This window comes from Octopus bimaculoides, chromosome 6, assembly GCF_046866305.1.
Source record: "Octopus bimaculoides isolate indiv1 chromosome 6, ASM4686630v1, whole genome shotgun sequence".
NCBI lineage: Eukaryota > Metazoa > Mollusca > Cephalopoda > Octopoda > Octopodidae > Octopus > Octopus bimaculoides.
The window spans coordinates 8,602,886-8,615,691 of record NC_142933.1 but is presented as its reverse complement, the minus strand read 5'-3'; the positions used below and the strand labels follow the sequence as shown (position 1 = coordinate 8,615,691).

Genomic DNA, 12,806 nt, shown 5'->3' with positions numbered 1-12,806 from the left:
TGCGAGGTCATGCGCTGTTTATCTTGGTATGAGATTATCATGTTGCACACATATGGTTGTGATGCATGTGCCTAGTGTACCCTTATCAGACGAGTAGTCATGATGGGTATACTGGGCTTCGTAAATTTTACCCCATTGTCACTTTGATGGCATGCACTGCTCTGTCACTCATTAATGATAATAATAGTAATAATAATAATAATAATAATAATAATAATAATAATAATAATAATAATAGCAACAATAACAACATAGAAAAATACCTTAGGGATGAGGACCCAGATTCCAAATTTCCCCAAGAAACCTGATGAAGGCTGGAGGGTATATCAGCCGAAACGTTGTGTTAACAACAAACAAGATGAGGACAAATATCTGCCAATTGTAAATAATGTTAATAATGTACATAACTCCTCATCTTTTAAATATAGAACTGTAGACAAATAGTACTTGATAAGAATGCACCTAATAACTAATGATATTGCGCTCACGTTTCTCCAATATTGTTTATCGAAACCTTTATATCCGGGTAAGTAATTATAATCATCTCTCTTATACAAGCTGGTGCATGAAAGCCGAAGTAAAACAGTTGATAGAAAATCTATTAAATTCCGAATCATATGATGTCTGTCAGATGTTTCTGAATTGCAGCGTTGATTAGTTATCAGTCTTTTATGGACATTATCCTAGATTTCTAAAGTTTATTACTGAGTTTTGAGACATCACATGGCTTATATTTTCAATTTCCTTGTTATTAAACCGTCAACACATAAATAATTTTCATTGATAATTTTTCTAAAGGTAACCGTTTCAAATGGTTGAAAAGTTATCCCCAAGCAACGATATTCTTATAAAGTTCCATTTTTTTTAAATTTTATGACCATGCCCTCAGGCTGGAGACCTTGTCTATATGTTTGTCGCAGAGTGGACGCCGCGAAAGGTAACCAATGACCAAGGGCGGTGGAGGTGGTGGTGGTGGTGGTAGTGATGGGGTTAAACTGGATTAACTCTCAACTCACGTTAATTAATGAGATTTATCAACGCTTATCTCCAACGTTTTTGTCTACTCAGTTATCAAAGCTCTTAATAATAAATCGGTTACCATGGTGAAAAGGCGGCAAATTGTCGCTCGTTAAAACCTTTATCTTTTATCTTTCATCTTTTACTCGTTTCAGTCCTTAGACTGCGCCCATGCTGGGGCACCGACTTGAAGAATTTTAGTCGAATTAATCAACCCTAGTACTTATTTTTTTAAAAGCCTGGTACTTATTCTGTCAGTGTCTTTTGCCGAACAGCTAAATTACGGGCACGTAAACACACCAACACTAGTTGTCAAGTGGTGGTGGTAGTAGTAGGAACAAACATAGACACACACACATACATACATGCATACATACATGCATGCATACATACATGCATACATACATGCATACATACATGCATATATATGTGTGTGTGTGTATATATATATATATATATATATATATATATATATATATATATATATATATATATATATATATATATGATAGACGCAGGCGTGGGTGTGCGGTAAGAAGCTTGCTTCACAAACACATGGTTCCATTCGTTGTTCGCAAAAACAGTTCGTATTCCATGCTTTCGTATCTCATGTTGTTTACGTTTTATGACGTCCTGTACCGATATATGCATGTATATATATGCATATTTATATTATTATATGATTGAACGCCACGCATCCGTTTCCGAGTAAGTTTATCTTAATAATTTTGATGCGACTCTCTGTACTGTTCTCTTCCCGCTTCGTTTCCCCTCTCTTCCTTTATCTAATTCTTTTTATCTATCCTTCTCCCGCTTTCGTTTTTTCTCTCTCATCCTTCAATTCTTTTCCTCTCTTCTTCACCGTTCTCTTCTATCTCTCTCTCTCTTTCTCACTCTTCCACCTTTACTCTCTCATTGCTCACACGTGACCATCGACCATCCTTCTTTGCCTAACTTGAGCTTCTTTCTTTCCTTTTGAATTGTCACACAGATCACACGCATTTTTGTCTGTCTCATCTTTTTTTCTCTCCTTTTTCTTGTTCCTCCAGCGTTCGCTACCTCACCGCGTTATGGCTCAGCAGCCCTTACTGTTTGTTTTCACTGTCCTGTTTTTGTTACAAACTTTGACCCTCCGCAAAGGAATTGCAATGGAAGGCGGAAGCATGGGATCCCCATATGGTTCGGGTCTCTCTAATTCAAAAATACCATCGATGCTGCGATGCAGACATATAAAACTCTCCTCACCACCATGAAGAAACAACGACAGCAACTTCCCATCATAATATTCATGAAGCTCATCAAGAAAGATTTGCATGAAGATACGAATCCCCTAAAACACCTGAAGAAGTGGCGTCACCTGAAGAGACTTAAATCTTCTTTACTGTGCAGTCATTATTTTCATCATCGTCGTCTTAAATCAATATCATTCAATATTGGTGAGTAACCGTACATTTTACTTTAATTTCTTTTAAATTATATATATATATATATATATATATATTACAAATTAAAAGGGTAGAATGTTACTCGTTCATGCATGCACAGTTTGCTAGCATAGTCGAATTTACTACTGGAATATCGTATTGATGAAGGAAATTGAGTATTTATCACTCATAATCCAGAAACGCGTCTACGATTAATCTTCGGAATGGTTAGTTTTCATTGTTTTTTCTTCTTGTTTTTGCCTTTGTGAGTTACAAGTAATGCTATCTGTTGGAGTTTCAGCTTTTTTAGCTGCTATTTCTGAACTTCGGTATGTGGTGAAGCAAATATTTGCTGATCCCTAAATTATGTTTATATATATATATATATATATATATATATATATATATATATATATATATATATATATATATGTGTGTGTGTGTGTGTGTGTGTGTGTGTGTGTGTGTGTGTGTGTGTATGTATATACAAACATACATACATATATAATAACAATAATCTTTGGATGGAATTTATAAATATATAGTAGATCGCTATGCGCGTTTCCACAAATCCCATGTCTCTTAAGAACACAGTCCATGTTCCTGAGGTGATTGCAGAGTAGACCATAGTCTCCGTGGGTATTGACTTGATCATGTTTATGGGTTCATGTTTTCAGGCGATATAGCATTAGTGGATATACAATATCGCCTGAAGAAATGAACCCATGAAGACGATCAACCAGATGCCCATGGATACTACGGACTACACTGTAATCATCCCAGGAATACGGACTGTGATCTTAAGAGACATTGAATTTGTGGAAATGCGCGTAGTGATGCGCTAAATGTTTATATGTTCCATCTAAGGATTGTTGTTATTATTATTATATTCATCCTACAATATACAGGTAGAACTCGATGCAACAGCATAAAATTGATTCACCAGTCAGCATCATTAGACGGTGGCGGTACAATGGTATAGGAGCTTTATTGACACATCTAAAGCGATTCCCGTAAACGAATTAAATATATATATACGTACTACATTTGTTTCATATCAACCTTAAGTGTGTTACGTAAGTTGTAAGGAAGACAAGGCAAGCTTAGCTACTCTTCGGGTCTTAGATACCTCAACGCAGTTTACAATGCCGCAACATGATATTCGTGTGTATCTGATTGGTATTTCGACGAGATATAACATAATTGGCGTGTCGTATTTGATTCTGTGTCCGTTTCCATCATTTCATTTTACTCTGAGGTCTTCTTTGCCATTCTACCTTATGAAGGCGAGAGAATGAATACTAGACACAGTGCAGAACCTCTATAATCGATTAAAAAATATAAATTATTTGAAGTCGGTTTTCCAGCTTGGCCGCAATGACTATTTATTTATATAGGCGCTGGAGTGGCTGTGTGGTAAGAAGCTTGCTTCCCAGCCACATGGGACCGAGTTCAGTCCCACTACGTTGTACCTTGGACCAGTGTCTTCGACTGCAGCCTCAGGCCGACCAAAACCTTGTGAATGGATTTGGTAGACCGAAACCGAAAGAAGCTCGTCGTACATATGTGTACGTGTGTGTTTGGGTGTGTTTGTTCCCCGACATCGCTTGACAACCGATGTTGGTGTGTTTTCTAGGCTTACAAAGAATAAGTCCTGGGGTCGATTTGCACGACTGAAGACGGTGCTCCAGCATGGCCGCAGTCAAATGACTGAAACAAATAAAAGAGTAAAAAAAAAAAAAGAAATATATATACATATATAGGCGTTGGAGTGGCTGCGTGGTAAGAAATTTGCTTACCGGCCGCATGGTTCCGGGTTCAGTCCCACTGCGTGGCACGTTGTGCAAGTGTCTTCTACTATAGCCTCGGGCCGACCAAAGACTTCTGAGCGGATTTGGTACACGGAAACTGAAAGAAGCCCATCGTATATATATATATATATATATATATATATATATATATATATATATGTGTGTGTGTGTGTGTGTATGTATGTATAGGATAAGTACTAGGCTTAGAAAGAAAAAGTTCTGAGGTGGATCTGTTCGACTAAAAGCGGTGCTCCAGCATGGCCGTAGTCGAATGACTGAAACAAGTAACAAAGATAAAAAATAAATAAATAAACTTTATGCAATCCTTAATGCCTTCTTGGAGACGGTTCTTTCGTAACAAAGTTATTTGAGATTTATTTTGTCGCTGTTCCACATATTTTGACAGGAGCCAAATGTTTTCGAAGCGAACATTAAATTAGTCAATTAATGAGATTAATTATTTCTGCAAATATTTCCAGCTCTGAAAGTCGGTCCTGATGGGATTGAAGCTAGCATTACTTCCTTCCGGAGTCTGATACCTTATCAAGTGGATTACGAAAAACCGTTGCAGCAAGGCAGGGAAGTTTAATGGCCATAAACATTGGAGCCGAGATCTGCGCTCACCTTGGAATATCGTAAACTGACATATTTATATCTTCATTTTGGCAACACTTCTTTGGTGTACTCGCGCGCGCGCGTGTGTGTGTACGTGTGTGTACTTTTGTGCGCGTGTGTGCACTTGTGTGTGTGTGTGTGTGTGTGTGTGGTGTATACGTATGTGCATGTATGTGGTGTATATATATATGCGTGTGTGTGTGGTGTAGGTATGTGAGTGTATATGTGTATGTGTATGTGTATGCGTGTGTATATGTGTGTGTATGCGTGTGTGTATATGCATATGTACGTGCGTGTGTGTGTGTGCGTGTATGTGTGTGTGTATATGTATGTGTATATGTGTGTATGTGTGTATATGTGTATATGTGCGTGCGTGTGTGTGTGTGCGTGCGCGAGTGTGTGTGTGATGTATGTGTATGTGTATGTATGTATGTATATGTGTATATGTGCGTGCGTGCGTGTGTGTGTGCGTGTGGTGTATGCATGTTTGTATGTGTGTACGTGTGTGTGTATATGCGTATATGTGTATGTGTGCGTGCGTGTGTGCGTGTGTGTGTGCGCGTGTGTGGTGTTTACGTATGTGTATGTACGTATGTATATGTGTGTGTGTGTGTGTGTATATATTTGTGTATGTGTGTGTATATGTGCATGCGTGTGTGCGTCTGGTGTATACGTATGTGTATGCATATGTGTATATGTGTGTGCACGCGTTGTGCGCGCGCGCGTGCTTGCGTGTATTTGTGTGTATGTGTGTGTGTGTGTGTGGTGCATATCATTCTTTAACACCACTCTCTTCCTCCCTATATTCCTTTCTTCCTCTCTTTCTTTCTTCTGTTCTTTCTCTCTTTCCTTCTTACTTTTTCTCTTTCAATTTCTATTCTCCATTCTTCATCGTTCCTCGTTTCCTTATTTTTCTGTTATCTTCCATTTTATTCCCAACTAAATTTCTCTCTCTCTCTCTCTTTCTCTCTTTCTCTCTTTCTATCTCTCTCTCTCTCTTTCTCTCTCTCTCTCTCTCTCTCTCTCTCTCTCTCTCTTCTCTTATTCTCCCTTATCTTCTCCCATCTCTCCCTCTCCCTTTCTCCATTCCGATTCCAAGTTCCATTATCTCGTTTCTTTCCAATCTCCTTCTTCTTCTTCCTCCCTATATTCCTTTCTTCTTCTCTTTCTCTCTTTCTCTCTTTCTTTCTCTCTCTCTCTCTCTCTCTCTCTCTCTCTCTCTCTCTCTCTCTCTCTTCTCTTATCCTTCCTTATCTTCCCCCATCTCTCCCTCTCCCTTTCTCCATTCCGATTCCAAGTTCCATTATCTCGTTTATTTCCAATCTCTTTCTTCTTCTTCTTCTTCTTCTTCTTCTTCTTCTTCTTCTTCTTCTTCTTCTTCTTCTTCTTCTTCTTCTTCTTCTTCTTCTTCTTCTTCTTCTTCTTCTTCTTCTGCTTCTTCTTCTTCTTCCTCTCTTTCACTCGTCAATGGCCAATTTCCAACTTTCGCAACTTCTGCGCCTGTCATGACATTATTCTGCTTCTTTCTTCTTTTCTTTCTTTTCTTTCCTTTCGTTCTTTCTTTCTTCTTCCTTCTTTACCTGTTTATTCTGTTAAAAGAGTTTCGTGAGAAAAGTGAACTCCTGTTGATTCTGTTGATTTCATGATGTCTGCGATAAAATACACTGGAATGACCTCGCCTTACCATTTCCAACACCATAACAAGACTTCACCTCACCACAGACGATATTCACCGTTTTAAGAACGGACAAACGACAATATAACGAAACACAACTCAATTCTTTGGTTGGTACTCTTTTACTCTTTTACTTGTTTCAGTCATTTGACTGTGGCCATGCTGGAGCACCGCCTTTTAGTCGAGCAAATCGACACCAGGACTTATTCTTTGTAAGCCTAGTACTTATTCTGTACGTTACTGGAGTAACGTAAAATAAAGTGTCTTGCTCAAGAACACAGCACAAGGACCGGTCCGGGAGTCGAACTCACAAGCTCATGATTGTGAACACGACGCTTTAACCCTTGAGCAATGTACCTTCACAAGTTACAGTAGGAGGCGTTGGAGTGGCTGTGTAGTAAGTAGCTTGCTTACGAACCACATGGTTCTGGGTTCAGTCCCACTGCGTGGCACCTTGGCAAGTGTCTTCTGCTATAGCTTCGGGCCGACCAATGCTTTATGAGTGGATTTGGTAGACGGAAACTGAAAGAAGCCTGTCGTATATGTGTATATATATATATATATATATGTTTATTTTACGTTACTCCAGTTCACATATGGTAGGCTTCTTTCAGTTTCCGTCCACTAAATCCACTCACAAGGCTTTGGTCGGCTCAAGGTTATAGTAGAAGACACTTGTCCAATGTGCCACTCGGAGGGACTGAACCCAGAACCGTGTGGTTGGGAAGCAAACTTCTTCCTAGAAGAAATAGGGAGCAGAGACAATAAATATGGATTCGTGAAGAAACGAAAGTTGTAGAGTAACATGAAAGAAAATACAGAAGAGATGGATGAAGAAAAAAGAGAGAAAGAGAAGGGGAGAGAGGGGGAGGGGGGAGGGAGAGAGAGAGGGGGAGAGAGAGAGGAGAGAGAGAGAAGGAGATGAAACGAGAGAACGGAAGGAAGGGTATTGCGATTGGGAGAAAGAAGAAAAGTGAGGTTCTTGTAAAGTAGCAATTTCAGTTGATTATTATTGGAATATGTCTAAAGTGAATAAAGTGAGGATAAGAGGCGAGACAGACCGACTCATAACTCACTACGTTTGAACCGTTATCTGATAAGAGAAATATGGAACGTTTTGTGTTTGTTTCAATCAATAAGAACCCAGCAGCTGGCTGGTTTCGAACTCATGGAAAAAAAGGTAGCTTGTGCCTCAAATGATAAACGCATTCTTTAGCTGTTGTTGTTGTTGTTGTTGCTAGTGGTGGTTGTGGTGGCGGTGGTGGTGGTGGTGGCGGTGGTGGTGGTGGTGGTGGTGGTGGTGGTGGTGGTGGTGATGGTGGCGGTAGTGGTGGTGGTAGTGATGGTGGTGGTGGTGGTGGTGGTGGTGGTGGTGGTGGTGGTGGCGGTAGTGGTGATGGTGGCGGTAGTGGTGGTGGTAGTGATGGTGGTGGTGGTGGTGGTGGTGGTGGTGGTGGTGGTGGTGGTGGCGGTAGTGGTGGTGGTGGTGGTGGTGGTGGTGGTGGTGGTGGTGGTTGTGGTGGTGGTGGTGGCGGTGGCGGTGGTGGCGGTGGTGGTGGTGATGATGGTGGCGGTGGTGGTGGTGGTGGTGGAGGTGGTCGTCGTCGTCGTGGTAGTGGTGGCGGTGGCGGTGGTGGTGGTGGTGGCGGCGGCGGCGGTTTCAGCGGCGGCGGCTGCGGTGGTGGCGGTGGCGGTGGCGGCGGCGGCGGCGGCGGTGGTGGTGGTGGTGTATGGGGTTTGTGGTTGGTAGAGTTTCTTGAGGTTTATTGTATTATCTTTTCCCGTGGTTACTTTCGTGGTTGGTGTTGTTGTTACTCGCGAACAAATAAACCAGAAGCACTCGTTTTGTTTACCATCCAACACGTTCCACAGACCACTTCAAATTGCGGGCCACCCCTTCACAACGAACACATACTGCCAACTGTAGAATAAGGCAACTATTTGGAATAAAGAACACCAGATTAAGTTTCCCTCCCATTATACAGCAGCTGAACTCATAAAGAATTCTCTTTCTCTTGTTCAACTAGATAACATTTGGCAATAGATCTTAGCTAGTAATAACCCTTATTGACACTGGCGCCAAATATTCATGTGGCATTACGAGGTACATTTTGCTGTGAAAGCCTTCATTATGGTAATTCCAGCAAATTTCTTTAATTACATAACTAATCACCCTATTGTTGTAATATTAGCACGGATACTAGAAATTTGATTATATGTATGTATGTATGTATGTATGTATGTATGTATGTGTGTATGTATGTGTGTATGTGTGTATGTATATATATATGTATATATATATATATATATATATATATATATATATATATATATATATATATATATATACAATATATGAGTGTATGCATCTACATGTACATATAGATACATAACTGGGTACATGACGTGGCAAAAGAACAAGGACAAAATGGTAAACAAGGTGCAACAAACAAGCAGGCCACATAGAAACATCCCCTTCATCAGCTGCCACCATTAAAACTCCGGCGTTTCGAAGAATTAAGGCAGTACGCATCGTTAAAATGGTTCTTCCCACGAACACAAATTAAATTGTCTTCGTGGAGGGTAGTGGCGGACGGAAAACAAGACAGGAAAACGAAACGGTGAAATAAACAAACAAAAAGGCTGTACAGCCAGACGTGAAGTGTGTATGTCTTGAACGCTGAGAAGCACGTACAGGAGGGGCAAAGAAGTACGTGCGAGCTTGGTGATTCCAAGAACGAAAAGAAATAGCAGCCGGACACACGTGACCAAGGCTGTGTGAAGAGAAAGAGTAGCAGAGAGAAAAGGAGGGAGGAAGTAGAATAAAAGTGAGCAACGAGAGGTAGAGAGAGAGAGAGAGATAGTAGTAGTAACGGTGAGAGGCAAAGGACGAGTAACAAGAGATAGAGAGAAGTAGTGACAGGTAGAGGCGAAGAACAGTAGAGGGAAGAATGAGAGGGGGAGATAGAAATAGAGAGAGTCGCGTTAGAAAATATATATATATATATATGCATGCATATATGTGTGTGTGTGTGTGTGTGTGTGTGTGTGTGTGTGTGTGTGTGTGTGTGTGTGTGTGTGTGTGTGTGTGTGTGTGTGTGTGTCTAGAGTAGAAAAGAATATTACAACAGATACTAGAAATTTGATCATATATATATATCTATATATCTATATCTATCTATCTATCTATCTATCTATCTATCTATATATATATATATATATATATATATATATATATATATATATATATATATATATATATATATATATATATATATATATGTATATACATATATATATATATATATATATATATATGTATATACATATATATATATATACATACATACATACATATATATATATATATATATATATATATATATATATATATATATATATATATGCATATATATATATATATATATATATATGTATATATATATATATATATGTATATATATATATATATATATATATATATATATATATATATATATATATATATATATATATATATATATATATATATATATATATGCATATATATACATATATATATATATATATGTATATATATATATATATGTATATATATATATATATATATATATATATATATATATATATATATATATATATATATATCAGGCATACCTATGCACACTAGCTAGCCATCAGAATGTTATCCTTTGGGGATGTCTTGTCATCAGAATGATGGCTCTGCTGGACTGGAAGGTAATCGTAAATTATTACGATATGCTCACAAAGTGAACTTCGTGGTAAGTATTGTTATCAACAGTTTCGGACGGTCTGTGTGAAAGACCACCCAGTTAGGGACATAGAAATGATAAGCAGTCGGACGATTGGATGCCAACGTTGAAGTGAAACAGACCAGGCATGGTCAGAACAGAAGAGGAGAAAGAGACAAAATTATGCACCGCGAATAACAACCAAACTACATGTCAGAGTTGTAGACATAAACATCATCTTATTTTAGAGTAAAGATTATTTCCCAACATAACGTGGCAGTCCTGGTTTAGGACGAATGTTACTGTTATTTAGCCCCAGGAAACATCGTCTCCAGCTGGCTATACGACACACTATCTCCGTCCTTATATTTTCGAACAAGGGAGTTTAACATCGCCACTCATCGCAGAATATTTCTTTTCTAAAATTGGCTCAAGGCCTTCTATTTTGTGGGAAATTGCATTAACCACAATGTATGACTGCTGTTTGTTCTGTCCACCCTGCAAGGGATGAAACATAAAGGTGGCATAAGAAGGAGATAGCTAGATATTGTAAATTATGTAGTCCGGTATTTTAGTGTTTAATAAAAGGAAAATGCTTCGGAGATTCGACGATAGACAACGGCCCAGGATTAATTAGAAGGATTATTTTGTGGTCCGAAAGATATATACAAGCAGGTCGGGGCATCAGCTGGAAGACTGCGAATCAAGACATTATTGTATCAAATATGCTTTATTTGATCGACCTATTGTCTTCGAACCGCTCTGCATCCGTCAAGCGGACGACTGCTCTTTGTCATCGCTCAGTCATTACGAATAATATTATGGATAAATTACATTCTTCTCGCAACAATCCAATCTTTCGAAAGAAGACTCCAAAGCTGTACTAGATCAAAGCGAGAAAATTTGCGCACAATGGCTATATACCAAAAAAATTTTATAACATTTTTCTGACATATTTTAAATATATACTTTAACCATGTAACACAAGCCTTCTGTAGTTTTTTCACTCTTGTTTATCTTTTATATATATATATATATATATATATATATATATATATATATATATATATATATATATATATATATATGTATGTATGTATAATCATAAATATATAGGGATTAGCAGTAGCCTGCTTCTCCAACAACTGAGAATTCAGAAATAGCAGCCAAAGAACTACTGATTCCAAAACTACAAATTTTTCTCTAATTGATAGAGAAAAATTAGTAGTTTTGGAATCAGTTGTTCTTTGGCTGCTATTTCTGAATTCTCAGTTGTTGGAGAAGCAGGCTACTGCTAATCCCTATATATTAATGATTATAAATGGTTTTACCGATAAAGGTTTTTTCATACTGAGCTACCCGGCAAAATTGTTAATTATTAATTTTATTACTAATTGACGATTCCCTGCCCTATATATCTATATTATATATATATATATATATATATATATATATATACATATATATAATTATCTTTTCTTTGTTTCAGTCATTAGATTGCGGCCATTTTTGAAGGCGGTGCTCCATTATGGGCTGAAATAATTAAAAAAAAAAACGTAGAACGCTGTATCGGAAGATTGTCTGATGACAGCTGACTGGTCCTTAGCGTCTGGTTCACGAGACTTTTCTGCAAGACATTTAAAGGATACATTATTGACTTTTCCATTTACCATTCCACGCGTTGTTGCATTATTTTTGAAGAAGGCCAAGTGGAAGTGAACTGTATTTCCAGATGCTATTTCAGATGTTCCACAGCTCGTTGCTGTTCAGGTTGTTTGTTACACGTCAGATATTTTGGCCAATTTAGATTCCAATCTGATGAATTGACAGAATCGTTAGAGCGTCCAGTGGAATGTCGTGCGGTAATTGTTCTTGCTCTCTCTCTGTGCCCTGAGTTCAAATTCTGCTGAAGTCAACCTCACCTTTCATCCTTTCAGGAGTCGATAAATAAAGTACCAGTTGTATGTTCGTTCTTCCTTTCTTTCTTTTTTGTTTGTTTGTTTGTTTCTTTTCTTTCTCTCCTTTTTCCTCCCCACCGCTGTCTATGTAGACTGCTCCTGTAATTCAAAGGTCCAGTATACGACCCGAGAATTGAATTAAGACCATACGAGTCTACGGAATACTCAACCAGTATACATGCCAGTTTCACATTAAGAAATGAATTAATGAAACAAATGAATGCTCATCGTCGATACTGGCGGAGAATCCACAACCAATTTGTAGTCCTCAGCTTCACACAAGACAGGTCAATATAACCTCAATATGGCCGAACGCGCACTTTCAACATTGTCTTCTTTCTAATTATTTCCTCTCCTTTTTCCCTTCTTCTAATAAACGCCATAAACATTCCCATATTGACAATTCATTAGCAGAACCTGATAAAAATAAACAAATAAAGAGACGAATAAAATACGCCCCAAAAAATGCACTTCTATTGAACTCCAGATCAAACGCGACCAAAATTGACATCTTTTCTTGTAGTTTTCACATAAACATGTATTACGCTCCCCAA

General features: G+C 38.2%; 1 protein-coding gene across 2 annotated transcripts in view; it reads left to right on the top strand.

Moving 5' to 3' along the window:
* LOC149134924 (uncharacterized) overlaps positions 1-12,372 on the top strand; it is an 88,353-nt gene extending 75,981 nt beyond the window's left edge. The window contains exons 2-4 of one of the 2 annotated variants that reach the window (XM_089353256.1): positions 2,067-2,453; positions 4,732-4,887; positions 11,784-12,372. In XM_089353256.1, the coding sequence (XP_089209382.1) occupies positions 2,237-2,453; positions 4,732-4,841 (327 nt within the window). In that variant the 5' untranslated portion in view covers positions 2,067-2,236 and the 3' untranslated portion in view covers positions 4,842-4,887; positions 11,784-12,372. Of the gene's footprint in view, positions 1-2,066; positions 2,454-4,731; positions 6,747-11,783 lie in introns of those variants that run through there. The other variant, XM_089353255.1, reaches the window with a different exon arrangement.
* The last annotated feature ends 434 nt before the right edge of the window (positions 12,373-12,806 follow it).